The sequence below is a fragment of the Artibeus jamaicensis genome, unplaced genomic scaffold (genome assembly GCF_021234435.1).
Source record: "Artibeus jamaicensis isolate MK-2021 breed Jamaican fruit bat unplaced genomic scaffold, CSHL_Jam_final contig_851, whole genome shotgun sequence".
In the NCBI taxonomy this organism is placed as follows: Eukaryota; Metazoa; Chordata; class Mammalia; order Chiroptera; family Phyllostomidae; genus Artibeus; species Artibeus jamaicensis.
Window position 1 is genome coordinate 5,277,845 of NW_026521986.1, and position 26,708 is coordinate 5,304,552.

At 39.7% G+C, this 26,708-nt stretch overlaps 1 protein-coding gene across 2 annotated transcripts in view; it reads right to left on the minus strand.

Moving 5' to 3' along the window:
• PPP2R5E (protein phosphatase 2 regulatory subunit B'epsilon) overlaps nt 1–26,708 on the minus strand; it is a 154,526-nt gene that overhangs the window by 17,754 nt on the left and 110,064 nt on the right. For both annotated transcript variants that reach the window (XM_037126017.2, XM_037126016.2), the window contains exons 4-10: nt 26,151–26,252; nt 20,012–20,104; nt 4,290–4,420; nt 4,111–4,170; nt 3,007–3,115; nt 1,322–1,375; nt 1,173–1,223 (exon numbers count right to left, since the gene is read on the minus strand). In XM_037126017.2, the coding sequence (XP_036981912.1) occupies nt 1,173–1,223; nt 1,322–1,375; nt 3,007–3,115; nt 4,111–4,170; nt 4,290–4,420; nt 20,012–20,104; nt 26,151–26,252 (600 nt within the window). The remainder of the gene's footprint in view (nt 1–1,172; nt 1,224–1,321; nt 1,376–3,006; nt 3,116–4,110; nt 4,171–4,289; nt 4,421–20,011; nt 20,105–26,150; nt 26,253–26,708) is intronic.

The following is a 26,708-nucleotide window of genomic DNA, read 5'->3' on the forward strand; positions in this document are numbered from 1 at the left end:
ACCCAATCTCCACACTTACACACGCACATGCACACATACACAGTTGTTCACTCCCAAGCACATGAATCCCGTGACCTTAAGAAACTGCTTTCAGATCACAAAATGGAGCCTCATAATAAATACAATCAAGTGTTTTACATGTAATGGAAAACTGACAGAGAAATAAAAAGCAGTTACCTATTTAGGCATGAAAAATAAATACCTCAGAAAAAATTAAGTTTGCAATTAAAATATTAAAATGACAAAATCTTCACATTGTAGGATACATATAGACGGCAATGTATGCTTTTAATTTTACCTAACAGGTAAATTAACTTTAAATACCTAACAGGTATTTAAAAATTAGATTAATTCTCTGAAATTGTATGAAGTACGGTTTTGGAGAATTGAAACTGATTTGGGAAAGGAGGGGGTTTCTGTTAAAAGCGAAGTCTAGTAGGCCCTTGCCATTTGTCAAGATACATAAATTTCTCAAAATTTTTCCAAAATGTAAAACTAACAGCTGACCTTTGCAGGGGGGTGCATTTTCCCATGGTTTCTAACTTTTCAGAAGAGGGGGTACAGACCTGGTACCCAGCTAGGCTCACCTCCAAGCTGAGAGACCCACTCTCCACCCCCCACAACAACTTCACACGCACGTGCCCAGTTAGGTCTCAGCCAAGTGCAGACCACTGCAGGGGAGAGGGTTATGGGGCCGCCTGTAAACAGCTCAAACTGGAGGTCTGTGATACAGTTTACGACTGTACATAGCACAATCCCACCTACACTATGCTTTGAAGTGGGTATTTAGGCAGGTTGCTCTAGCATCTATCTACAGCGACAGCAAAACCTCCTCCACACTATGAAAGTGGCCACTAGGAAGGTGACATCGAGAGAGCTAGACAGTTGGACACATGACTTGGGCTTCCATGGGGCTGAGCAGCACTCTGATAAAAGTCCAGGGTTCACCAGTCGGGGAGCTGGACTCTCCACTTAGCGTGCTCCGGCAGGCTACTTAACTTCTCCAGGCAGCAACTTCATAGCCAGTGAAATGAGAATATTTATACTTCTGCCTTACAGAGCTACCATGAGAACTAAATGAGTGAATGCATTTTATACATGCTTATTAGCTCAATGCCTGGCACTCAGCCAAGTATTTAGTAAGCTATTAACACACTGAAATAAGCACTTACCTCTTTCTGACTACATGTTTTGGGCCAAAATTTCATTAACCCCCGAATAACCTAAAATGAGAAGGAGAAAAAGAAATGACACTTAATTTTTCATATAAACTCCATGAAAAGTGATCCATAATTCAAACACATGGAAAAAAAATACTTACTGGTTCTGTGAGTGAAGGATCTTTCTCCAGAAACTGTACTATGCAATATGCCAGCTGGAGACACATAAAAGAAAGACAAAATTGGAAATGCTACATACTAAGAGCACAAAAGACAGATTAGTAAAATTTCCTAAAGAGTTTCCAGATTCTGGTTTTAGTAATTTCATGTCCAATTCATTTAAAAAATAGACAATATACAAAGCAAAATAAAAAGACTGATACTAATAAGGTTCCAGGAAAGATTTTTAAAAAAGAATATTGGGGCATGAACTAGCCAGCTAATGAAAAGCAGAGGTGAAACAGCACATGAAGTACATTCTGAAAGTAACTCCTGTACATACAGTTTGAGTTACATCTCAGGGGCTTCCTTTCACCCTTCGCTAACGTCAACAGTACTGGGTTTTACTGTGGCCCCCGAAGAGTGCTCTGTGAGGAGCAGGTTCTTCCCCAAACCCCTGCTGACTGCCTGACGTGGCACACGCAAACTGCAGCAGTTTCAGACATAAAATGTTCTACTGCCAGTTACAACCTGGAGAAATACGAGTTTTACATCTGATAAAACTCACCCAGATAAGAATTCCTTTAAATGATCATGAAATGTGATACCCTGTTCAAAAACTAGAGGCAAGATTTCTAAAAGGACTGGTAAAGATTCTTGGACAAAAAAAAAAAACACTCTTGCGAAACAACATTTTGAGGGTGTTCTAAATGAGAAGCATATGGACAAATTTTTCCTCGAAATACAGAATTTCACATTTAAAGAGGAACACTGCTCAGAAAAATGTGTTAGATTTTTAGGCAAACTCAAGACATTCCCTCTGCAGGGAGGGGAGAGTCAGAGGTTTCGAACACTGACATTACAACGCCCCGAGATCACTTCTCTCCCCTCTGTGACATGCTTACCATGCAAGGCAGCGTTAGAATGGAAATCAGAGTGGGGACAAGTCAGGGGGTGCTTCTTAAAGTAATGGAGGGTAAAAAATAAAAAGATGTGAAAATACTGATCTGTTTATTTGTGTTTAGGTGTAGAAAGTCAGAAAATTGTGAATGAACTAGAAGAGGAAGCCAAGGGCAACTTACAGACTAATGCAAAATAAGATTGAAACAAAATGTTTGAGAACATTCAGAAATGACTGCCCGTGTCCAAAGATCTAAATCTGAAAAGCCCATGTATATTGTTATTTACAGCATGTTCAATCTATAATTTTGTGAGTGGGCAAGTCATCTAAATCTTCTGAAAAATGAGAGGACTAAATAAATCCTCCTTCTACCTGAAAAATATTTCCATGAGTTTCCTATGCACTGAAAAACACTTATATACACATTTTTATTTTCTTTGAGGAGTATTTTAAACTTTAACAAGTCTTTTTTAAAAAATTAGCCCTGGCTGGTATAGCTCAGTGGATTGAGCGCTGACCTGCAAACCAAAGGGTTGCTGGTTCGATTCCCAGTCAGGATACATGCCTGGTTTGCCAGCTAGGTCCCCAGTTGGGGGCATGTGAGAGGCAACCACACATTGGTGTTTCTTTCCCTCTCTTTCTCCTTCCCTTTCCCTCTCTCTAAAAATAAATAAATTCTGCAAAAAAAAAAATTAAAAATTCTTAAGTAAATATCACTATCAAGAAAACATCGAGTTTGCAAACTTTACTTTGCTTCCAAAAAAAGTAAGTTGCACAAAATTCTACCTGGGCGTGGAAGAGTGATAAGCTCCTGACAGTATGCAAAGGGATCAACACTTTCACCAGAAACTGTTTGTGTTCTGCCTTAAGAGGTAAAGCAAAGCCATTGATAATACTAGGAAAAAGAAAAGAGACATGAATTAGCAATGTTACCACAACAAGCTAAACTAAGACAAACTGTTCTTGTTGAGATGAGGTTAAATCTTAATCCTTGTGATTGGTCCAGAGCAACCCAAAACCCATCCCAGGGGCTTTCAGGATTTCTTAGTTACTTCAGAGAATACACTGAAGTTGGAAGGAAATTGAAGAGCAGACAATTTGCTTGTGATCTCCCCACACAAGCTCCTGTGCTCTTAAACCTAGTTGGACAGTCGGTCCCCACATCTTTTGTATCAACAACTCTTTACTCTTCCTCCCTCTTTTCCTTCTCCAAGTATTTGCCCGCCTTGCCTACTTATGACCCTTTCCATTTCCAGACATCACTCCTTCCTATGCCCGACATCTGTGCTCAGACCAAGAATACCCTGGAGCCCAGCCTAGGGAAGGCGCAGAGAAAACCATGCGACTCCACTTTCTTCTTCTCCTCCGATTAGGAGGAGAGACTAAGTAATCTCATTGTTCAGTTACATTCGTCTCCCTTGTGTGTAGAAACCTGCAACAGCTGTCTCTTTCCAATTCATTCCCATACACCAGGGAACAGCTGTTCAAGAACTACACCTGGGTACTCGGTTCCCTTGAAAATGGCAATGTTCACAATCTATTATAAACTTGCTTTCAAAAGATTTGGCAGAGGACAAGTAGCCTGGAAACTAACAAGAGGAAGATGTCTTGGGATAACTGGCCTGAATGCAATCAGATGCGCCGTCTGCACAACGAGGGATGAACTGCTAGCTCTTCCTGTCATCCCAGTAGGATGAGCAATGCGTAACTGGGGCAAGGGGAACGAGGGCCTGGGTTTCCGAGTCCACGGGGAGACTTGCCAGAGCACAAGTGAGAGCATCTGGCGTGGGTGCAGCAAGGGATCTAGGTCAGCATTTCCCGGCACCACCTGAACCTAACTTACAGAATGATACTCCACTGAGATTAGCGATTCGATAAAGATGTGCTTACCTTCCTAATATTTCCAGCAGTTCAGCTACGCCATTGAAGTGTTCTGTTTCATAAACAAACCTTTGAGGGAGGAGGGGAGGATAAAGTCAGTCTAGCAGTGTTCAAATATTTGAGGTTTACTTATTACTTCTATAAAACCACTAATTTTACTTCTCCTTCTCCTCCCTCCTTCCACTTACCTTAGAAAAATATTGTTAATCTGTTTTCGGATAAATGCTCTAAGACCAAGAAACTTGCCATAAATTCTGTGTAAGACTGTTTTTAAGTAGTCACGTTCCCGGGGATCTTCACTGTCAAACAGCTCCAAAAGCTGTTGTAAACAAAAAAGTACAGCTGTTAAAAGCGGTGTCAGGAAAATATGAAGTTTGCCACTTGTTATTCAAAGTCCCTTCCTTCCTCCTTCAAAAATTCAATGAGTATCTATTACGTGCCAGGCACAGTGCGAGCCACTGGGGATACAGTGATTAAGTCAAGCAAGGAGCTTACACTCTAGTGAAGAGATACACAATAATAATCACCATGACAATAATATATCACAGCACTTAGTACAGTTGTCAGGCTATTTTCTAAGCAATCTAGTCATATTATTACTCCCCATTTTACAGGAGGAAACTGGGGGCACAGAGATGTTAAGTAAACTTGCCAGTGGTCTCAAAGCTAATAACTGGTAGGACTAGGATTTGAACTCAAGTAGCTGAGGCCCTAGTACAGTTAACATAAGCCTCCAGCTCTACCGGAGCATTCCAGGGACTGAAACAACCTAAACAAGAGCCAACACAAACAAGTCCCCAGTGATTCGGGCAATGTTTCTTTCTAGATCTTGGTTCTTGTTACATGGGTAAATAAATAAATATCTTTGTAAATGTTCACTGAGGTGAACATTCACAATTTCTGTATGTATGTTACACAGGAATAACATTTTTTTAAAGATTTTTTAAATTTATTTTTAGAAACGGGAGAAAGAAAGGCGAAAGAGAGACAGACATGTGCCCTGACTGGGAATTGAACCAGCAATTTTTGGGTTCGCAGGCCTGTGCTCAATCCACTGAGCTACACCAGCCAGGGCCATGAATAACATTTTTAAAAGTTCCCAATCATTTGTAAAGCCAGTAACTCAATCCTGATAAAATCTGACCTTATCAGGATAAAAAAACATACGTCAACACAAAGACTTACACATAAAAGATCACAGCAGCATTATTCATAATAGCCAAAAAGGAGAAAGAACCCACATGTCCATTATCTGAGGCACAGATAAGCAAAATGTGCTACAATAAAATATCATTTGGTCCTAAAAAGGAATGAAGTACTGATACATGTCACCACATGGATGAATCTTGCAAACATCATACAAAGTGAAAGAAAAGCCCTGGTTGGTGTGGTTCAGTGAATTGGGCACTGGCCTGTGAACTGCAAGGTCACCAGTTTGATGCACAGTCAAGGCACATGTCTGGGGACCTGGCCCCCAGGTCCCCAGTTCGGAGTGTGTGAGAAGCAACCAATCTACCAATCCATGCTTCTTTTGCACATCAATGTTTCTCCCCGCCTCTTTCTCCCCACCTCCCCATCTCTCCACCCCCGCTGTAAAAATAAATATCTTTAAGAAAAAAAAGGAAGAGATGCCCTGGCTGGTGTAGCTCAGTGGATTGAGCGCGGGCCTGTGAACTACGGGATTGCAGTTCGATTCCCAGTCAGGGCACATGCCTGGGTTGCACGCCAGTTCCCAGCAGGGGATGCACAAGAGGCAACCATACATTGATATTTCTCTCCCTCTCTCCTTCCCTTCCCCTCTAAAGATAAATGAATAAAATCTTAAAAAAAAAAAGCCAGCCACAAAAGGTCACATACAGTATGAAATTAATAAACTATATGAAATGTGTATTCAGGTGAAATATACAGAATAAACAGCTTCATGGAGATATAAATCAGAATGAGGAGAGGCTGCTAATGATTATAGTGTTTCTTAGGAGAATAACAAAAATGTTCTACAACTACATAGCAGTGATAATTACATAACTCTGTGAATATACTAAAAAACAATGAACTGTTCATTTTAAAAGGGTGACCTTTGTGGTATATGAATTATATCTCAATAAAGCTGCTATTTTTTTTTTCTAAACAGTAGGCAGGTTCCTCTAGCTGAAGAATAAACTTAGAGACTGGTTTAAATTTGACTGGGTTCTCCACACGTTCATTATCATGGCAATAAAGCAGAACTCGTACTTCTAGTGTTGACTTTATAGCAAAACATTTCAAGAGCATACAGACAGCATACAAATCAACGCACACTACCCTAATTACCAAAAAGCTATTAACATACAAAAGTATGATTTTAGGTGATTAAGACATGAGGCTAAGACCGACAGCAAAATATTATACTCAGTGGGCAGTACCCAAATAAATTATCTACTTTTGTTTGGTGTTTTTATTTGAGTAAAAGGCAGAGTTCTAGACCCCCAAAAAAGGCCCTCCAACTGATGGCAGGAAGCAGAAACTGGAGGATAGTCTTCAAAAATGGCCAATGAGCCCTGGCTGATGTGACTCAATGTATTGAGCGCCTTGCCTGTAAACCCAAAGGTCCTCGGTTTGATTACCAGTCAGGGTGCATGCCTGGGTTGTGGGCCAGGTCCCTATTTGGGGATCCGAATGACATTTCTCTCACACACTGATGTTTCTCTCATTTTCTTTCTCCCTCCCTTCCCATCTCTCTAAAAAAATGAATAAATAAATTAAATATTTTTTTAAAAATTGTCTGCAATTTTTCGGCTACACAATGTCATCTCTCCATCCAAAAAAATGAATATTTCAAATAAATGTGCTTGCAGACACAATCTGCTTTCAGAGAGCCTGGTCTAATGAGGGATGGCGGCAAATAAAGAGCAAGACAGGTGGTTCGGGATACTATACAAATACATAGCAGACATATCTACTCTGTTGGGGAAGCGAGTGATCAAGGAAGGCTTCTGAGGAAGTGTTCACGGCAGATTCAATACCACATGCCTTCACCAGAAGCCTATCTGAAAAGTGGATACTATTAAAATACCTGCCATATCTCTGCCCACCTGGCCACGCAATCAGTCAATTAATTAATCAATTCCAGGAACTGGTCTCATTGCTGGGTGCCCACACACACACACACACACAAGTAAACAAACTTGGGGCTGACAAAAAAGCAACGAGCAGGTCAACTACCCATTTGTACAGGGAACAGCCTGAAAAAGAACATGTGACCCTACAGGCAAAAAAAAGGCCCCTCGGCTCAGCACCTGCTATCACTACATGCACAAAGTGACATAGATCCCTTAACCTACCACCCTATTCCTTGTTAACAGAATAATTAGCCTTCTGAGTTCTATTTTTTCCTTTGATTTCTATTTTTAGGTGCTGTGGAAGGGTTTAGTGAGTAATTTGCAACAAACACAAAAGGTTTGAAAGTCAATGTTTTGCACTGTCGCAAAACTTGACTCAACTATGCGTATATATTGTTAATCTTGTGAGTTTAATAAAAACAGTAATTAAAAATTATTGAACTAATATTTTCATTAGGGCCTTAAAAAATACATTACCAGGCACCTAACTGGAGTCACTTACAAAGCCACAAGCATTATATATATCACATTCTATGAGGAACAAAGATAAACTGCAGTACATAAATTACTTTCCTGCCGTTCTGTAGAACACATTCTTGATGATTTTATGATGTATGAGATAAAGGGAACAGTATAACAGTACACGTGCCAAAAAGGGGGAGAGTAGGATGAGGAGCTGATTTCAAAAACAAAGTATGTATGCTTAGTCATATGTAAACTCCAAACACTCCCCACAACAATAAAAAAAGCAATGAGAAATATTATACAGCATCTGTATATGCTTAGGTGAACTGTGTCCCTTACAATGTAACAGGTGACTGGTTGTCAGAAAAAGAAGCTGGATAATTTCCGAGGTGATTACAGAGAAAAGACAGACCTGTCAACACGTGGAAGTTAACAAACAGGGATGAGCTGTGCAATGATTTAACAAAGAAACCCTCCTCTGAGCCTCATAGTAAACCAACAGTGAAATGAGAACAGCAAAATGAAAAAGGCATTCAGGGTCATCCCATTAGACATGGGGGACTGAACCTCTATCCTCCTGAACCCTCCCCGAATAAAAGAATGAAGGTGGAGAGTTAAGGAATAAAAATGGAAGAAACTACAAGGCACAGAGGACTGAAGTTCAGATTAGACAAATTTGCACACTTTCAAAGATGGAAAGTGGACGGCGAGGAGTTTCCGTTTTCTCCACTCTGCTAAGTGTTTTTCCATTCTGCCAGCAGGGAGGGAAGCCAACAAGAAGCAAGCCAATTCACAACAGAGAACCCCAACAGGCTTAAGGACTGAGGGCACCAGATATATCTGGTGGCAAAGGTGTAAGGAGCTAAAAACAGGAAGGCTGGTTGTAAGTGTGTAGGAGTAACAAGACCTCCCAGATCCCTGTCCCAGGCAGTGTATGAAGACTGACCATTGAAGTCTGGAGAGAATTAAGAAATGAGCAAGTCTCTAGTCTTGGGGACAATGCACACAGCTAAGTGAAGCGCTCATGGAAAATAATGGGGTTAAATGAAACTCTGCATGCAGAACAGTGAGACCTTTGCCAGCCCCCTTCTCTGACTAAGCTCCCCAGTGAAATGGCAAGGTCTCTGCCCAATATGCCAGGTCTCCCACACATGAAACCATGACTACATGCTCTTACACAGGTTCTAGGAGGCTTCTTTTGGGTGGAAATTGTATTTTTTTAAATTTACTTAATCTTTATTACAAAGGCTTTTTGATGACTAACAGGTAACTATAAATATCTGAAGTCAAAGATCACCCAATATTCTACCATAACAGATGAAGACCAAAATAATCATAAAGAACTCAGAGAAAATAGACACAATGAAAGGACTAGGAAAAGAATGCGGAAAAGAACCTATAACAGACTTAGAAGTAAATATACTGAGTCCCTAAAATAAAAACAACACGCTACTATAGATGAATACTCAGAAAGTAAGAGCTTTTGAAACTCAAAATGCAACAGAAAGAAATTCAGGACTAGAACATTAAAATGAGCAAATCTACACTGAAAGTATAACCTGAAGATGAATATAATATACAGAAGATAAGAAAACTTGAGGATCAATCAAGAAAACATGACTAATAGGAATTCCAAAAAGGTACAGAGATAGAAAGAAAGATGAAAAAACCCAGGAAATTAAGAGAAGAAAATTATCTGAGGACGAATTAAATTCCCAAATACAAACTACAACATATAGAGGGCCCTTATGTCTCTGCACAAGGATGAACAGAGACGCACCACAAAGCACACTGAAATTTCTGGACACTGGGAACAAAGAGTAGATCTCAAAAGCCTACAGAGAAAATCAGTCACAATAAAGGACAAGCAGTTCGGCTGGCACAGGCCTTTTCAATGCCAACACTGGGAGCTGGAAGACAATGAAGCAATTCCTCAAAACTTCTCAGAGGAGATGGGTTCCAACCTATAAATCTATGCAGAGTCAAAATGTCAATCAAGTACATGGGAAGCATAAAGATGTTTTCAGGGAAGCAGTTCTAAAAAATTTTGTGAAGTTGCGATTTATAATGAGGAATATATGTATTTTGGCCAGTGTTCCTGATGTAGCTCCTAGAACCCGTGGAATTTCATAAGTGATGGGAAAAATAAAGGTTAGTGTGTTACTGAGGTTAGTTCTTAGAGGGCACCTAGGTACTGGGGCAGGTTGCCAGCGGAGAACCAATTATGTGATAAGAGGGTGGGAATTTCCAGCCCTTCTGACCCTGAGACAGGGGAAGAGGGGCTGGAGGTCGCACCCATCACCCACTGCCAACGATCTAATCAATCACTCCTATGCAGTGAAGCCTCCGTAAAAACCCAAAGGCCAGGAGTCCATAGAGCAGCTTGGTGAACACGGGAAGATTGCAGGGAAAATGGCATCTCTTCCATTTGGTTCTTCCTGAATTATACCCTTTTATAATAAACCAGTAATCTAGTAAGTAAAATGGTTCTGGGTTCCATAAGCTGCTCTAACAAATTCTTCAAACCCAAGATGGGGGGTCATTGGAACCTCTGATCTATATCCTGTCAGTCAGGGGCACAGATGAAAGCTTGGGTTTGTGACTGGTATCTGAAGTGTGAGGGATGGGTTTGGGGGATGGAAGCAGGGCAACCCTGTAGCACTGAGTTCTTAACCTGTGGAATCTGACCCTATTTCCAGGCAGACAGTTGTCAGAATTGAGTTGAACTGTACAATACCCAGCCAGTGTCTGAGAACTGCTTGTTGGTGTGGCCCTACCACACACACACACACACACACACACACACACACACACACACACGCGTTGGGTCCATAGTCCCTTTAAATCTATATCCCATTCATAGTCTTTCAGGAATCATCTAGAAGATATATTGCACCAAAATGAAAGAGAGGAAACTGAGCAGGTAAAAACACAGTCTAGAAGAGGGGCAAAGGGAGGTCCCAGGATGACCGCTGTGGACTCAGGACGGCCGGGAGAAAACACTGGGCACTGACAGCTGACCCTTGGGCCACACTGAGGATGTTCTCAGAGAAGTGACAGATGAACTGGTGACCAATGTAGAGGAAAGAAAGCAAGTAAAGAACAAGGCCACTATCAATCCCATAGGTGAAGGTGGGGGATGTCCTATAAGAAATGCAATTATAGCAGAATATGTGCCTTGGCTGTGAACAACACGTACACAGCCATATGCAAACTAATGTAAACATCACAATCTGATTTAATTAAATTTTGTGGCATAACTGTGTTGGGAAGATGTAGAGAGGGGAGATGTAAAGGGAGACAAATAATGGTTTATAGTAGGAATAGATAAAATCTAAAATGAAAAATCAAGAAAATCAAGTTTAAGGATGTTATTTTAGAAATGTAGAGATAAACATGAAGACCACTAGAAGACTTGAATAAGACCCTGGGCTGGGGAAGGATGAGGCAGGGAATTGCTATTTTTCATTATAGTCATATAAATATATTTGAGTTTTTAAAACTGACGTTACTTCTTTATTTAAAACTATTTTAAAAATTAAAAGCAAAAGACGGGAGAGGAAAAGAAGCCCACCTGCCCTCTGCTACAATGAAGAAGCAGCAGCCCAGCCCTATTCCATGTAAAGGAAGATTTGAAAAGAGCATCAGAAATCCTGAAGCAGATCATCAATAAAATTAGTATTCTAACTGTTTTAATCCAAACTAAAATCAGATATCCATATTTCTGGCTTTGTTTTTAACCTTAGCCATTTTACTACTTGAAAAATCCTATCTTCCCAATTCCTTCACCTTGAACACATCATTAATGCACATGGAGGAAAAAGCCCAGAACCAAGAAGCAAGAGCCAATGGCAGTCTGACTCCACTGAGTCAGAAAAAACCCATATGAAATAAGCCAACCAGTGAGAAGCCCAGGGAGGACAAGGGAGCAAAATGCTGCACATTTAGGAATCTCAGTTCAAAGCCCCTACAGAAGAAACTCTATATAAAAATTTCTAAGGTGTAACTCACACAAATATGAACAACTTGACCAACTCACGTTTTTATTTTCTTCCTAATTTCAGGCATCTCTTCTCCCTCAAACACTCTATCTAATTCAAGAAAGCCTGTGATTTCTATCTTTAAGACAACCAATTTGGTCAGCATTTCAAGAAAGAGCTGTTATGCTACCAAAAGACCCATTTCGGGGATGCAGGGCACAAAATCGGCAACAGAGTCCGCAGGTCTCAGTGCTGAATAAAAATGCAGTGCTTCTTGTTCAAAAATTATCGGGAATCTCAAGCCACAACAGCAAGGTGTTAAACCAAGTGCCAGGCCCTTCTAAGCCCGGGCTTGTGCCACTACACAGGTGCACACCTACAAAGCTGGCTCTGGAGGCAGGATGCAAGCAGTGACGCCCTTTGTTAAGGTCTCGGAGGTGATTTACTGTTAATTGGTAACGGCTCTCTGATAAAATCCTAGTAGAAATACATTCTCCAGTTTTATGGTTTTTGCTACAGACTCAGAGAGAAATGTAAACATTTTAACATATTCAAGAAACTTGTTCAGAAAATGGTTGTTTGTATTGCAGTTGAAATTCAAAGCCTCATGGAATTTATTTCAGTTTGGAACTTAAATTTTTTAACAAGCTGTTGTGTCCAATTTGTCTTGTGATTTGAAAAACACAACAAAAGGTCACTTTTAAGAACAAGCTGGCTGATTTGCATAACTTGCATAATAAATAAGGCACCTTTCTGCTAAGCTAACTGCAAATGTGATATACAAATTACTAAATAGCATTCTCTAGCAGTACATATATTTATGGGGATACTTGAATAGTAATGTGTCTCTTAGCAACCACCGTCCGCTTTTTAGATTTACAGAGTGGTTGAAAGCAGGCTTCCGAAATATGCTGCTTCACTCTTGCCACAATATCCCACCCAATAAAATACTTCAAGGTTTGGCAATTCATTTTGGTCTAAAGCAGAGATAACAAAGAAACCATTTTCCAAACCATCCTAACACAGATGAAAATTACCACTATGAGGAATGGACAAGCCTACACACTTACAGCTGTAGAAGGCAGTTAGTTACCAGGCGAGCTAAGTCTAAAATCAACATTTCCATAGACACAAGTGCACTATGTAATCAACTGACTGTCTCTGACAAATCTGACAGCTTTCTTATGTAAAGTCTTAGCTTAAGTACATAAGAAATGCTAAAGGTCATGTAAATCTAGATTTAATAAAAAGTGCAATAAATTTAAGCAAGCCAGTCAATCTTAAGTCAAAAACAGCAAAGTGTTCTAAGGTACAAGTCATAGACTGTTTTGTGGGACCCACACAAAAATCTGGATTTTCAGCTTATCTTTAAAAATTACATCTAGCAACACTTGGCCCACTTACCCCACCGGCCAGCAGTTAACAGGAAAGGGCTGGCGACAGGGTCCAAACTGTCTAAGTCACCAGTGTTTCTGTCACTCCTTGTTGTCACGCTCAGACTACTTCGTTATGCACCCCTTGTCTGGCCTCGGTCAAGATTTGAAGGCGCTGTCCCTGGTTCTCACATATTGAAAAGGACATGCTCTTGGCACTAATAAACATTTACTTGCCAACACTGATTGGAAGAAATCAGCGAGCAAACTGGGACTGATGAGAACCCAAGGACAGGAGAAACCACACTTGACATCTTTTTAAAAACCCCAACAGATTTTTAAACAAAACAGAATCCAAAGGGTTTTTATGATTTTTAGAATAGTAAAAGTCAGATTTTTAAAAATCCGTAACACGCTAGGTAAGACATTATACCCCATATGACTTCATGGAGTGAGGCTGTTCAAGAAAATCTGTTGAAAGAAGGTTCTCAAAACAAGAACTGACCCCCCCCAAAAATGGTAGCAACAGCAACAGCCTAACATTTACTGAAGGCTCGGTACAGTACATGTCGAGAATTGTTTTATGTGCTTATGTACTATTCACTTATTAAATCTCCACAACATGCTTTCAACATTATCACTATTACACATTGTGGGCACCCCGCCTCTACTTTCTGGAGCAGATGAGGCATGGAGCAGTTATATAACCTGCCCAAGGTCACGCACTAACCAACAGCAAAGCCTGAACTCAAACCAGTTTCCACACTTACCCACTAATCTATACTGCTTCCTGATGGGGAAGAAAAATGGGAGGCATTGAAAAAGGCTCCTGAGGCAACACAGGAAGCTTTCCATCAAGTTCGGATTTTAAAAGGACACATACAAATGATGAAAGGAAGGAAACATAACGAATGTTAAGTATAAAAGAATGGCACAGTCTTACAAAAATGGTCTTAGGAAGGCTAACACAAAATCAGCTGAAGTTTATGAAAATGCAAGACGACAAAATGAGAATGTACTTTTAACGGAATATTTTTCATATTCTTACTGCTTGTAACATATTTGTTCATTATTTTTAATGCAGAGAGGAATATAAAAATTGGAAAGTGAAGACTTTCTGATTTCATACATAATCAGATCCTACCAGACAATTAACAATAATTTCATATATCTCCTTCCAAAAATGTCAGTGCATATACAAATAATCTTTTTCCCTAAAATAGCAGACTCAGACTCAAAAGCTCATACCATTTCAAAACGTGCATGTTTCACTTAAAATCTGATCAAGTGTAGCTCTATCTCATTCTTTTTACAAACGTATGACTATTTACTATATAATGTCCACAGCTGATTCAAACATCCCCAATAAGAAACTTTTAAGCTGTTTCCAATTTTCTAAGAATCATTAACAACAATGTATTCAGTATCCTTGTATATGTATGTTTGTGTATATATCTATTTCTCCCAGACTTGTACAGTCAAAATTTAAGTTGACAGAATACTATCAGATTTGCTTTTCAAAAGACTATGCTAATTTAATGCATTATCTACCTATCTATTGATACATTTTCTTATGTGTTTTATGGCATACCAAGAAGGTTTTCTACCCAAGCCTCTATTATATTTCATTCTCTTGTACCCATACCACAGTTTAGAATGAGTGTACCTTTTTAATGTTTAATAGGTAATATCATTAGTTTTCTTTTTCAAGTTTCTTTTATTTCACAATAATTTCATTTGAAATTTTCAAATAAAAAATACTGAAAATGTAATTAGAACTGCACTAAATGTATAAATTATTTGGAATTTCAATACATATCTTTCTGATGGCAAGTCTTCCCATCTAGAAATGTTAGATTTCTGTAGTTATTCAAGCCTTCTTTGCAAAATTTTATTATGTTTCATATAAATTTTATTTCAAAAGGTACAGATTTTAAAAATATCAGAATCAGCCCTGGCTGGGTAGCTCAGTTGGCTCAAGGGTCATCTGATACACCAAGGTTGTGGGTTCAATCCCTGGTCAGGGTACATACAAGAAACAGCCAAGGAATGCATAAATAAGCGGAACAACAAATCAATGTTTCTCTCTCCAAAAATCAGTAAATTTAAAAAATTTTAAAATATCAGAATTAAAAAAAAAGGTATCCTACTACTATGGACAGATAATATAAGGTGTGAAAAGAGAAAATAGTATTTAATGAGCAACTACTATGCTCCACAGTAGCATCCTGTGCACGATGCCAGCAGACATTTTTACAATTCATATCATTTTATCATCATAACAAGCCTACTTGACCTTGTAAGAGAGGTAACTGTTACTGTCGCTTTACAGAAGACAACACTGAGGATCAGAATAGTTGATAAGGTAACCAAGTTTTCAATACACGTAAGACTTAAGGTAGGGATCCTGTCTTTGTATCCATCATGCCAACTGAATTAAGCTTTAACAACTGCCAGTTTTGGGCTGTTTCCCTATTTTACTTACAAATGACTGATTTATCCTGTTATCCCCATGTCACAAATGAGGAAACTCAAACTTCCACATTACAAAAATATCCTTGTTTGAAGCCGCATTCCAAATACGTAGAAAAGCCTGGGTTTGAAAGAAGTTTTTTCTTACCCCTCAGTTCAAATTCTCAGCTCCTAAAATATACTTAGAGTACACAGCAGAGTCAGGATTCAAATCCAGAGCTTCCAAACTTTCTTTCCACTACACATCATGTTAAAATAGTTCAATTCTTGCCCTGACTGGTGTAGCTCAGTAGATTGAGTGTGGGCTGTGAACCAAAGGGTCACCAGTTCGATTCCCAGTCAGGGCACATGCCTGGGTTGCAGGCCAGGTACCCAGCGGGGGCCAGGTGAAAGGCAACCACACATTGATCTTTCTCTCCCTCTCTTTCTCCTTCCCCCTGTCCCCAAAATAAATAAAAAGTTTTTTTTTTAAGTTTTTAAAAATAGGTCAATTCTTACTTTGCTTTTGTCTTTACTGACGGGAATGAGAGTCAAAATAGGTTGTAAAGAGAACGCAAGCTGTTATAGAAAATAAGTTTAATTCTCACGGCTAGAATAAATTAAGTCTAATATTTAAAGACACACATTGAGATCACCAAACTCTCTCTGAGATCTTTAAGAATCCACTGAGAATTAAAAATCTGATCAAAGAAAAGGAACACCACAAACGTCATCACAAGGTAGATCTCACTAACAATAATGCCTCAAGCTCGCAAAGACCCATGCATTTCTAGCAGGTCACAAGTCAGGGCTAAGCCTCCCGAGAAGGGGCTGAGAAGAAGTAGGCAGGGAATGGAAGTCCTACTTCTGGAAGGTGCTGGAGTCCCAGCTGAGGCATCACTAGTAGGGAAACAGAGAGGAGGCAGGGTATTCTGGAAAATGGCAGCTAACACGCACCCAGGGCTTATCCCCAACATGACAATGAGTGCACTGTTTAGTCACATGATTATATTCAAGTACCACTCAGCGGTGCCACTGAATCTGCCAATACCCTCTCTGTCCCTTTCACAACTGATTTAGGAACTAGGGTGAGCCTTGGGTTCATAAACAGATCCAGAAGACGGAATGTAAAGCAAATATAAAAAATGAGGTAGGCTGAAAATGTAAAGTATAAATAGATGGACTTCACTATTTATGCTTTAATTCTTTTCTCTAGCAAAACTCGGCAACAGAAGATCAATCCCATGCTTTATAAGCACTTATAGCAACTTCACCACTACAGAGCAGTAGCCCCCAGAAGCTCACTAGAGCCCCATGGAAGATGAATGGCACCCTTTTTATGATGAAGTTCCAAGGCCCACGATGGGGGGAATGCTGTAAACACAAAGTTCTGGCTTTTACCACAGCATGTGACAAAGTCGCTACACTCTCCAACTTATGAGCAGAATTTTAAAGTTCAGGAAGGATATGACATTAAATTCCAAACTGGTTCAAGGATGCAATCCGAAGACTGCTGATTAATGAATCTACACTATAATAACAGGAAGTTGCTAAGGGCACGCCCCAGGTCCCAATCCCCTGTCCTACTTAGTTTAGTACTTCCAATCAATAACTTTGATGAGGCCAGTAGCCAGCATATTTAAGGTCATAGATGTGATTGAGATGAAAGACGCAGAGAATAAGGTGGAGGACAGGTTCAAGATCCAGGAAAACTTCAAAAGGCTGAGGAAAAATTGTATTCTACAGACTGTACGTCAGATCCCACACCTAGACAACAACAACAACAAAACCCACAAAATGAATGAGAAAAGAGAAACCGTGTCTTTACAACAACATGCATAAACCTAAATTAGAAGTCAGTTAAAACCACAAGCTTAAAGTAAATTAGCGGCATTACAGTGATACTTCCTCTTTAAGAAACCTAGCCTCCAGAGGCGGAGAACCCAACTTTGAACTGCAGTGCACTGACAAGACTCAGGGCAGTGTGTTCAGAAACAGATGTCACCCGTGAAGACAAGTGGACACATGCTGAAGACTTCAGAAACTGACAAACGAGACAGGGTTGAGAGAACTGAGGACATGGGCTAGAGAAGAAAAGGCACACTGACGGCTGGTAGGCTAGAAACTAGACAGCAGATGGGCTTAGTTCATCCGGAACAGGATATCAAAATTATCAGAAATTTCCCACGAAAATCTGGATTTCTGGGTTTCTTGGGGGAAAGAAAAGTCTGGCTACAACTAAAGAAAGAAGGGGAGCCAGAGATCCCTTCGATGGGAGCCGGCGGGCCTCCTGTCTGACACCTGGATACCAGGCTTACCATAGAGGAGCCTGCAGGCATTTGACTTGTAACTGCTATTCTAGAGAAAAAGAGCCAAGGGGTAAACACAAAAACTGTGTCTAACACCCAAAAGCCTACGTCTGGGACAGTGATATGACTGGGATAGTCTGGGTAATAACACCAAAGGTACAGTAAGGTTCAACATGAAAAAAAATTTTTTCTAACAAAAATGGAACAGGCTGCCTGTGTGCATGGCCTCTCCTCACTGAAAAGGGGTAAATTAAGGTTACCCCTGATCAGGGTTGCCAAAAAGACTGGTTAAAGAACTAGAACAGACACCCCAAAACATCCTTTCCAAGTCTGGGTTTTTCTGATGGTCTAATCTCATTTTATTACTGTCAGTACCCACCCTCTGGGGAGAGCACACTGCACTGGGCCCCACAGGCTTTCCATGTAAAGAAAGCACTGGTTTCATAGTATGATTGCAGAATTTACTGTTTCCATGTCAACCACACACAGACTTTACTGCAGAATCATTATCTGATCCACTCAGCCAGTTTAATTCACCACAAATGTAAGAGAACCTGGTTATTTCGTTAGTGGTGAGAAGCAAGAGCCCTCCTGACTTGAAGTCATTCCAAGATACAGTGAGGTTCAGAATCACAAGGAGGCATAAAGGGCAGAAAACCAGGAGAAGATGTGCTTGGGAAAACTTGATCTTTCCACGCCTCAGTTCACTCATCTATAAAATGGGCATAAAACTTAGCCATGTCTGTTCTAAACGGTTGTGGAATTCAAATTAAATAATGCTTATACAGGTTCTCTGACAACTACACGGGTGCTACACAAATGCGAGGACTTTCCAACAGAAACACTAACCTGTTCTGTCTGGCATTCAGTTTATCATGTATGCCTTTTGCCTTCTTGGTATAAGAATCTGGATCAGTTTACCCATTCACCCAGTGCTCCATGTATCCACCTATTTACCTGCTTCTCTGTGTACACCTCAAACCTCAGTTTTCCAGAGCCTCCCATGTTAAGTTGTGAGGCATGATTCCCCAGTGCGGAATCAGTGTATGCCAGAAGCACAGCACAGCTCAATGATGTGCCCACACAACCAGAGGGAAGGGGTGTACAGGTGCTCATCAGCCCCACCCCGCCGGCAAGGCCCCAGCGCTCCTTTCCATCTCTGAGCTGACTGTTGAATTAGGGTTTCACTCCACCCAGCCACATTACTGGGGATGTTTAGGAGCTCCCATCACCCTCAACTGCTTGGCACTAGTCTGTCTCTGGCATTCTACTAGGCTGAACCATATGAAACCGCTGTGTTTTGAGTGTCAAAAGCAGTCAAAATACCAGCTATGGCTCAACCTAATATATCCAGAATTCTAAATGTATTTCATTTAATTAGGGCGAGACAATAAGGTCATCGTGAAGGTTATCAAACTTGATCCAGGTAAAGCATAGGGGGAGATCAATTTCTTGCCAAATTAATGGTTTAAATTTGAAGTTCTCGCTGGGACACTTGGCTCACTCGGAAATAGAAATGTGTTCTTTTCTACATGCGGTGCCACAAGTATTATTCAGAAAGGAGCTCCAACAGTCCGTACGCCAGCTGGCTCAAGTACTCATTTTTACAGATAAATGTCAACAACGCGAGAAAGGAGATGTTACCTAAAACCTCAGTGCCACGGAAGCACCCAAGTCCCAGGAGAAAAGAAAGATATGATCTATAGGTATAAAATGCAAAGTGACAAATCAGGAAAAATTCAAACTCTGATAAATTCTAAACAGATAGGTGAGAGCTGATCCCTTCAGGGAAATTTTAAAGTGTTGAGCTGTGCTACTTCCTAGCTATGAAAGCTCATCAATTAGCTCTCTGACTTTGATAATATATTAAAGGTGACTCTCAACCATGCCGACTCAGTTTTCACAGATCCATGCAATAGTTCCTTAAGACTCCTGATGCAAATAGTCGTTTTTAAGCTACATAAAAATTCATGTAAACTAGGGTTATATATAAAATCCCTTTATAATTAAATTTTAGGGTGGAAAAAGCTGCAGGGATTTAGGTATTACCATTCCTTATTATTTAAAATGTAATTCATTTCCAGCACAATAAATTAAAGAGGTAGCCTGTTACTTTTAATGGGCATTAATGGAAACTGTAACCGCCATTGCTGGATTTTCCAAACATCAAGAGAAATGAGGTAAAGTATTATCAACTGAACAAAAGATACATGCAGCCACAAGAATCTGCTTACCTGTAATACGAATTTCTGATCTATGTATTTTTTGGCAATGCTGGGTTGGAATTCTTGGCTCTCCAAAAACCGTATGAAAAATTCATATACAAGCTGTAACAAATAATGAAATTCAAATTTTAATTCACTGAGAATAGCATTGAAAACCATGAAAAGCCTGTAACACTGAAACTGACAGGTCTTAAATGCCGAATCAGTATGTTATACACCTGAAACTAATATGGTATTATACATCAACTGTAATTTTAATTTTAAAAACTCGGTAAAAGAAAACATGACAGGTCTTAGAAAATTGGGTTTTAACATAAACTGACTAGCGGCATTTCATTATGGCTCACAGTTGCTGTTATATTTTTTAACTTTTTAACTTAAAAATTAAAAAAACACAGCCAAATAACGCAAACAAAAATCCTGATTTTGTCATTCAGAGATACATTACGATCTTAATATATAAACCTCCCAATTTTTCTCTATAGTTCTGCAATACACCAATGTACTATAAATATATTTTATGTGGTTTTGTAAACTACTTTTACCATTTAAACCAGTGATTTTCAACCAGTGTGCTACAAAAACTTTTACTGACCTTTTTTCTCTTAGATTGTCAAAACAAGAAAAAGAAAAAGACAGCTGCCAACACAATAGCCTTCTAACCCGAATGTCCTCTCTTGAACCATAAATATATAGGTCATACAATACAGCATTTTATTAGTCACATCACATACGAAGATTACATCTGGTTAATTCTTGGAAAGACATGAGATGACAAAGGTTGAAAATTACAGTTCTAAACAATATATTATGAACAATTTGTGTTAACAATATCTAAGCCGTTTTTCTTAATAGCTACAAGTAGTAGTCCATTATACATAATCTCCTATGCCTGGTCCTTTAAGTAGCTCTGAATTACCTCTCTATCAAATTATCCCACAACGCACATCATATTGTATAACATACATTAGTGCACACTGGCTCAATTATTTTATGAGGAGACACTTCTAGAAGTGGAATCGTTAGATCAAAAGATATTCAAACATTCCAGAATTTTCAATAGTCACTGACCAATTTTCCTTCAGAAAGTTCACGGTACATTACACTCCTCTAAGCAACATGTGATGGCAGAATATTCTCATCTGAGGAGTTAACCCTGAAGATCTGTTCTGATAAAGCGTAGGGGACCACTGTTTATGCTCTTTGCATAATAAATCCCTGTTAAAGTATACACGAGGATCCTGGTGTAGTACCCAAAAGTACATTAAAACCAGAACCTTCAAGACATAGGCAGACACGGGGTTGGAAGCCTAGCTCTGTCCCTTACTAACTGTGTAACCCTAGGCAAGTTAATTTCTCTAGAACTCGGTCTTCAGCTGTGAAATGAGATGATATAATCCCTAAAATCAGATGTGTTAATATCTACAAAGCCCTCTGCACAGACTGACTCGTATCACCAGTCACCATTGCCTAAAACAGCATTCTCCAACTTTCTAGTCGCACTTTACACTTAAAAATTATTAAGGACCCCAAAGAGCTTTTGTTTATATATTAATATATCACATTAATATATTATATATATTTAGAGTATTTAGATGATTATAGTATATATACTATAGGAAAATTTTAAGTATGGGTTTATTATTTCATTTTAAAACAATAAATATATTACAGGTTAACATAAATCTATATTTTTGTAAAAATAACTTTATTTTCCAAAATATTATTGAGAAGAGAAGCACTACTTTTTATTTTTGCAAATCTCTTTAAAGGCATATTATAATTGTCTTATGTGCTTCCGTATACAATCTGTCTGGGTTGAAGAATATAAAGAAAATCAAGACCTGCACAGATCTCGCCGTATGAATAAGGGAACGCATTTTCGGTCTTTTCACATAATTGGGGATATTCTTCTTTGATACCACACTACAACCTGACAAGCAGCCATCTCTTAAGGATGAGTTGCCACGTGGAATGAGAAACCATATCAATGAATTTCTCATGCTCTGTCACACTAACTCCAGTGGTCTGTCTTGCACTCTGAATCTGTACTCATGTGTGGTTACCTCTACTGGCCACCTATTGGCCAACCAGAAAATATCGGTTCATTGTGTTATATAAAATCATCAAATGTTAACACATTTCATTAGTCACATTCCTTCATATCTCCAATTTTTTTTTTAAATCTAAGCTTTTGGAACCTGTAAAGTTCGAAGTGACAGATACAAGTTTTTCTATTTTTAATTCTGAATTTTACTTGAGTGCTCTGATTTTATTAGCGGTAACAACTGTTTAATTCACTTTAGAGAAAATATCCACCAAATACTCAATCCAGAATAACCCTAGTTTTCCAAGCATTCCTCCAGGTAAAAATGACATTTCATGAAAAACCAGTTTAGCTTGCAGCTCAAAGCAATCACACAAAGGCCTCAGCACAGGACACCGAGATACTTCATTAAGCAGCAGAGGCTCTGTATGCAAATTCCTACTTCTTTACAAAGAATATGTTTTTAAAGCGTGTATTCAAAGGTCAAGATTTAATAAAATTAGTAATTTTTTGCTGCTTCTTCAAGGACATTCTTAAGTGAAAATGCCCCTTTTAAAGAACTGCAAGTTCGTGGCAGTGAAGGCCACTGACAATCAGGTCTCGGGTCCCCCCCCCCAGGGTCTGCAGGCACCACTGACATAGACGTGTTGCATGGTGACCTTCCAACCTCGGACACTCGACTTCAATACTTAAATTAGGGGTTCACATTAGAATTGTACTCCTTTACAAAATGTTGTTTTTTGTCTTTGAAACTTTCCAAATTCAAAATAACTCCTTTCCCAGCGATCTGAAAAATACTGTCAAGTTGTACACATTGTTCTCCTGGTCAGGGTAACACCTGAGTCCCAAACCCTGTAGAAGAATTGTTCCTTTTTGCAATACACTAGCATCTTTCAGATCTTAGTTTTGCAAATAGAATGTAAGCCGTATTCAAGTAACCCGCAGAGTGCAGAGAGCCTCATCTTCCAGACACGTGGGCTGGCACACGGGACTGGCGGGTGCTCTCTCCGCTCTGGTCCCTTGAACACAGTTGCAGTTTACAACGGTCTGGGGCAAACACTTCAGACACACTTATTAATAAGCATAAATGTCCCCTGCACTTAAGAGACAGCTTTTTACCTCAGAATCAAAAATCTCCCTTGAGTTTCTAAAGGGAAAGACTGGGAACTTGGAGAGAATAAATTAGTTTTCAAGGTCTCATAAAAGAATTCTCTAAGGAACATGAATAAAAAGACTTTAGCATTCCCATTTTTCAGTCTCAAGTGAAAAGGATTAAAAACAATCCCTTAATTGTAAATGGAAGTACTGTAAAATTGTATTCCACTGGAAATACGCATAGCCCTAATTGCAGAAATTACACAAAGAATTGCCATGATAACTATGGAATACCAGGTTAAAAGATACCAATATAGATAACAAGAAAAAGTCAAGTAAAACACACAGTAGGACCCCTTGAGATATCTGAACTGACATTTGTGGATTTCATATTCTTTTTTCTACTGACACTTAAAAATATCCCCAAAGACCCACGATTTGTTATAGGTGGTTTTGTGTAGACACAAACTTCAATCAAAGACGAGGTGTCCGGGAGCAGTCAATTAGCTGGGCGATGTGCCTGGCCATTCCCCCAACCACACGTCTCAAAAGTAACACAGAGATGCGGTGGTCGGGTGGTCATTTTAAACACTTGCTTCCTTGTAAATGTGGTCCCAAAGAAGCACACTGCTAATGCCAGAGCTAAGAAAAAGTGAAGAGGTCTAAGAAAGTGCTATGTTTTGGCAGGAAAAGTGGATTCTTTGATCAATTACAAAGTAAAATGGTGAATGTGTTGATGAATCACTATGACGTGAATGACCTATGGGAACAGAAAAAGTGGTGTCTTAAACATTCAGTGAGTGCTCCTGCCAGTGCGAATCCCATCTGTTGGGGGAAATGGAAAGGTGACTAATCTGTGGACTCAGAATACGCCCAGGAAACACAGGACTCCCACCCGACACAAGCCAGGAGACTTCCATTAAGCAACAAATGGGGAGGGCAACACTGTATCCAGCGGGTCAGTCTTTACTGTAAATGAAGGTTGAAACAGATGAAATCACCCTATTTTGATTATCATTTGTGACTTTATAACCAAAAAGATCAAACTGTCTTCATCACTCTTCACTGTTGCTTTGGTTTTACAGTTTCAGGTGAACTAATGGTTAATGTTCCTGTAGTAAGGGTAGAGCATAAGCTAGAGATTTTTGGTGGCAGAACTTAGTGTAGTAGCTTTAGAAATTAATTTGGTCCTGTATTTTATAGAGTCATTAAGCTTAGGAAGGACTAACGGAAATACTGAGGTAAACTTTATTGTACTTTAGGGGAAACACATATATGGTAATAGCAATTTTTAGGATATTCCGACAGCTGTTGCAAACGGCCAGAATGGTCATTTTTTTCTATTCTTTGGGAAGTAGAGAAGACTAATGGAAGCCTTTCCTGTCTTTTCTACCATAAGAAATGGAATTTTCCTGACAAGATTATCTTTTTTGTTTTGTTTTTAAATTTTTTCCAGACTACATGCAATTCTATAAAATGCTGCCAAACATTAAGAATAAGACATGACAACAAGTCCACCCACTCAAAAGAGTAATTCCTTTGGGGAGATTTTTGTCACAATCTGGGGTATACTATGAACATCAAATAGTTTTGCAAATTTCTTAGACTGTGGATAACATATCTGGCACATGAAAAAAAATCAAGCACTGCCCTGGCTGGTGTAGCTCAGTGGATTGAGCACAGGCCTGCAAACCAGAAGATTGTGGTTCGATTCCCAGTCAGGGCACGTGCCTGGGTTGCAGGCCAATTCCCAGCAGGGGACGCAAGAGAGGCAACCACACACTGATGTTTCTCTCCCTCTCTCCTTCCCTTCCCCTCTAAAGATAAAGAAATAAAATCTTTTAAAAAAATCAAGCACCTAAGGTAGTAAATCAACTATAGCATTTTAATTAATTTACTCAATCTTGGCATTAGTAGTAGAAATACATACATATAACATGCTGGGTAAGAGCTGAGAGCAGAGCCCCTGAAAATTCTCGGCGTAACTAGGAAACAGCACACATGCGTATCTGTAGCAACCCTGAGCTGTCAGAGCGGGACAAGGAATGGTGCATCCTTATGTCAAAAATTCTGACATGGAGAAAAATATAAACCCTTAGAATGTCTGTAGGCCTTATCTCCCTGCTGCACAGTTTTCCAGGCTTCAGAACGTCAACTAGTAACCACGAACACAGCTACAAAGATGCAGCGGCTTCTGCCTCCAGGTGAAGATGTACAGGGTTCTATTCTTTCTCTTCCCTTCCTTTCCTTCCCTGCTACAGTTCCCAGAGGACTAGCCTCTGAGGGATTCATACATTACATTTCCTTGTTCTATTCTTTTGAGAAATCTTGGTGTAGAGAAGGCAGCTGGGAGAGGAAGATGGAAAATGACCAGTAAGAAAAAAGTAAATACAACACAGGTGGCCCTAGTGCCAGGCAAGGAGACGCCCTGATCTGTCCCAGTATATGAATATGACTGGAAAGCGTGGCCTTCTCAGGGTGAGAGAACAAAACTGGCCATCCCACAAGCTCCCTCAGCTGCTGCTCTTCCTTACAACACTTTGAATTAGGCGTTGCGATTTAGTTTTGCCCTTCTGGGTAAAGAAAACACATTTGTGGTCATCAGGAAGGCAGGCATACAAGTCCCCAGGCTACCCACCACTGCAAATGAGATGCGTACTCTGTGACCTAATCACATCTAACTAATGTTAATGTGGAAACAGTTCTGTGCTTGTTTGAGGTTCCAGCAGGCAGGATCACACTGGAACTCATAATAAGAGGAAGAACTGCCAGCTGGACAGCAACTCGGGGGGGCCTACACTAAAGCACTGCACTGAAACTTACTACTTTATTCTTCTGGCATCCTAATTATCAAGAATAATAAACATAGAAAGCATTCTCCAGCTTCCCATTAATGTACTGTAATTTGATTTCGTAGTGAACAATGGTGTTCAATAAATTCCCATGCTAATCAGCTAATGAGTTAATGGATCTTTCTTTTATAACAAATGGTATAGTGCAAAGTACCTGTAAGTGTGGCCATGATGCCTCGAGGGTAGGTTCATCTTCTTCTGGATCAAACTCATTGCTGTCACTAGGAGGGAGAGTTCTGAATATATTGCAAGATACCTAAAAATAAACAAGCAGCAGAATTAGCTGGAAGCACCTCCTGGTAGTTTTACACAAGGTCTTTGCAGCCAGTGAAAGGGAACCCAGGGGACAGATGCAGGAGCATCACCAAACTGAAATGGGGACAGCTTTCCACGGTCTCTGAGGTCGGGTCAAAGAATGGCCGACTCTGGGCAAAGCTGGAAAGCTGCCAAGCTGTACCTTCTACCCTCCGGAAAGGTACTCCTTGTCCTTATATGGTCATTCCCACCCCAGGTCCCCGGGATTGTTTACCTTCCATCAAAGACTGCTTTTGGTTACTTACCACTCACACAGGCTTCTAATTAACCAATTTACACTAAGATATAAATAACTGCTAATGGGCTACATGTATTTCCTTTCTCAGGCTTTTTCACAAGTTGCAAACTTACAGTTGAACTAATGGTGAAATTTAAGGGGTTCACAAGTAGTACATCA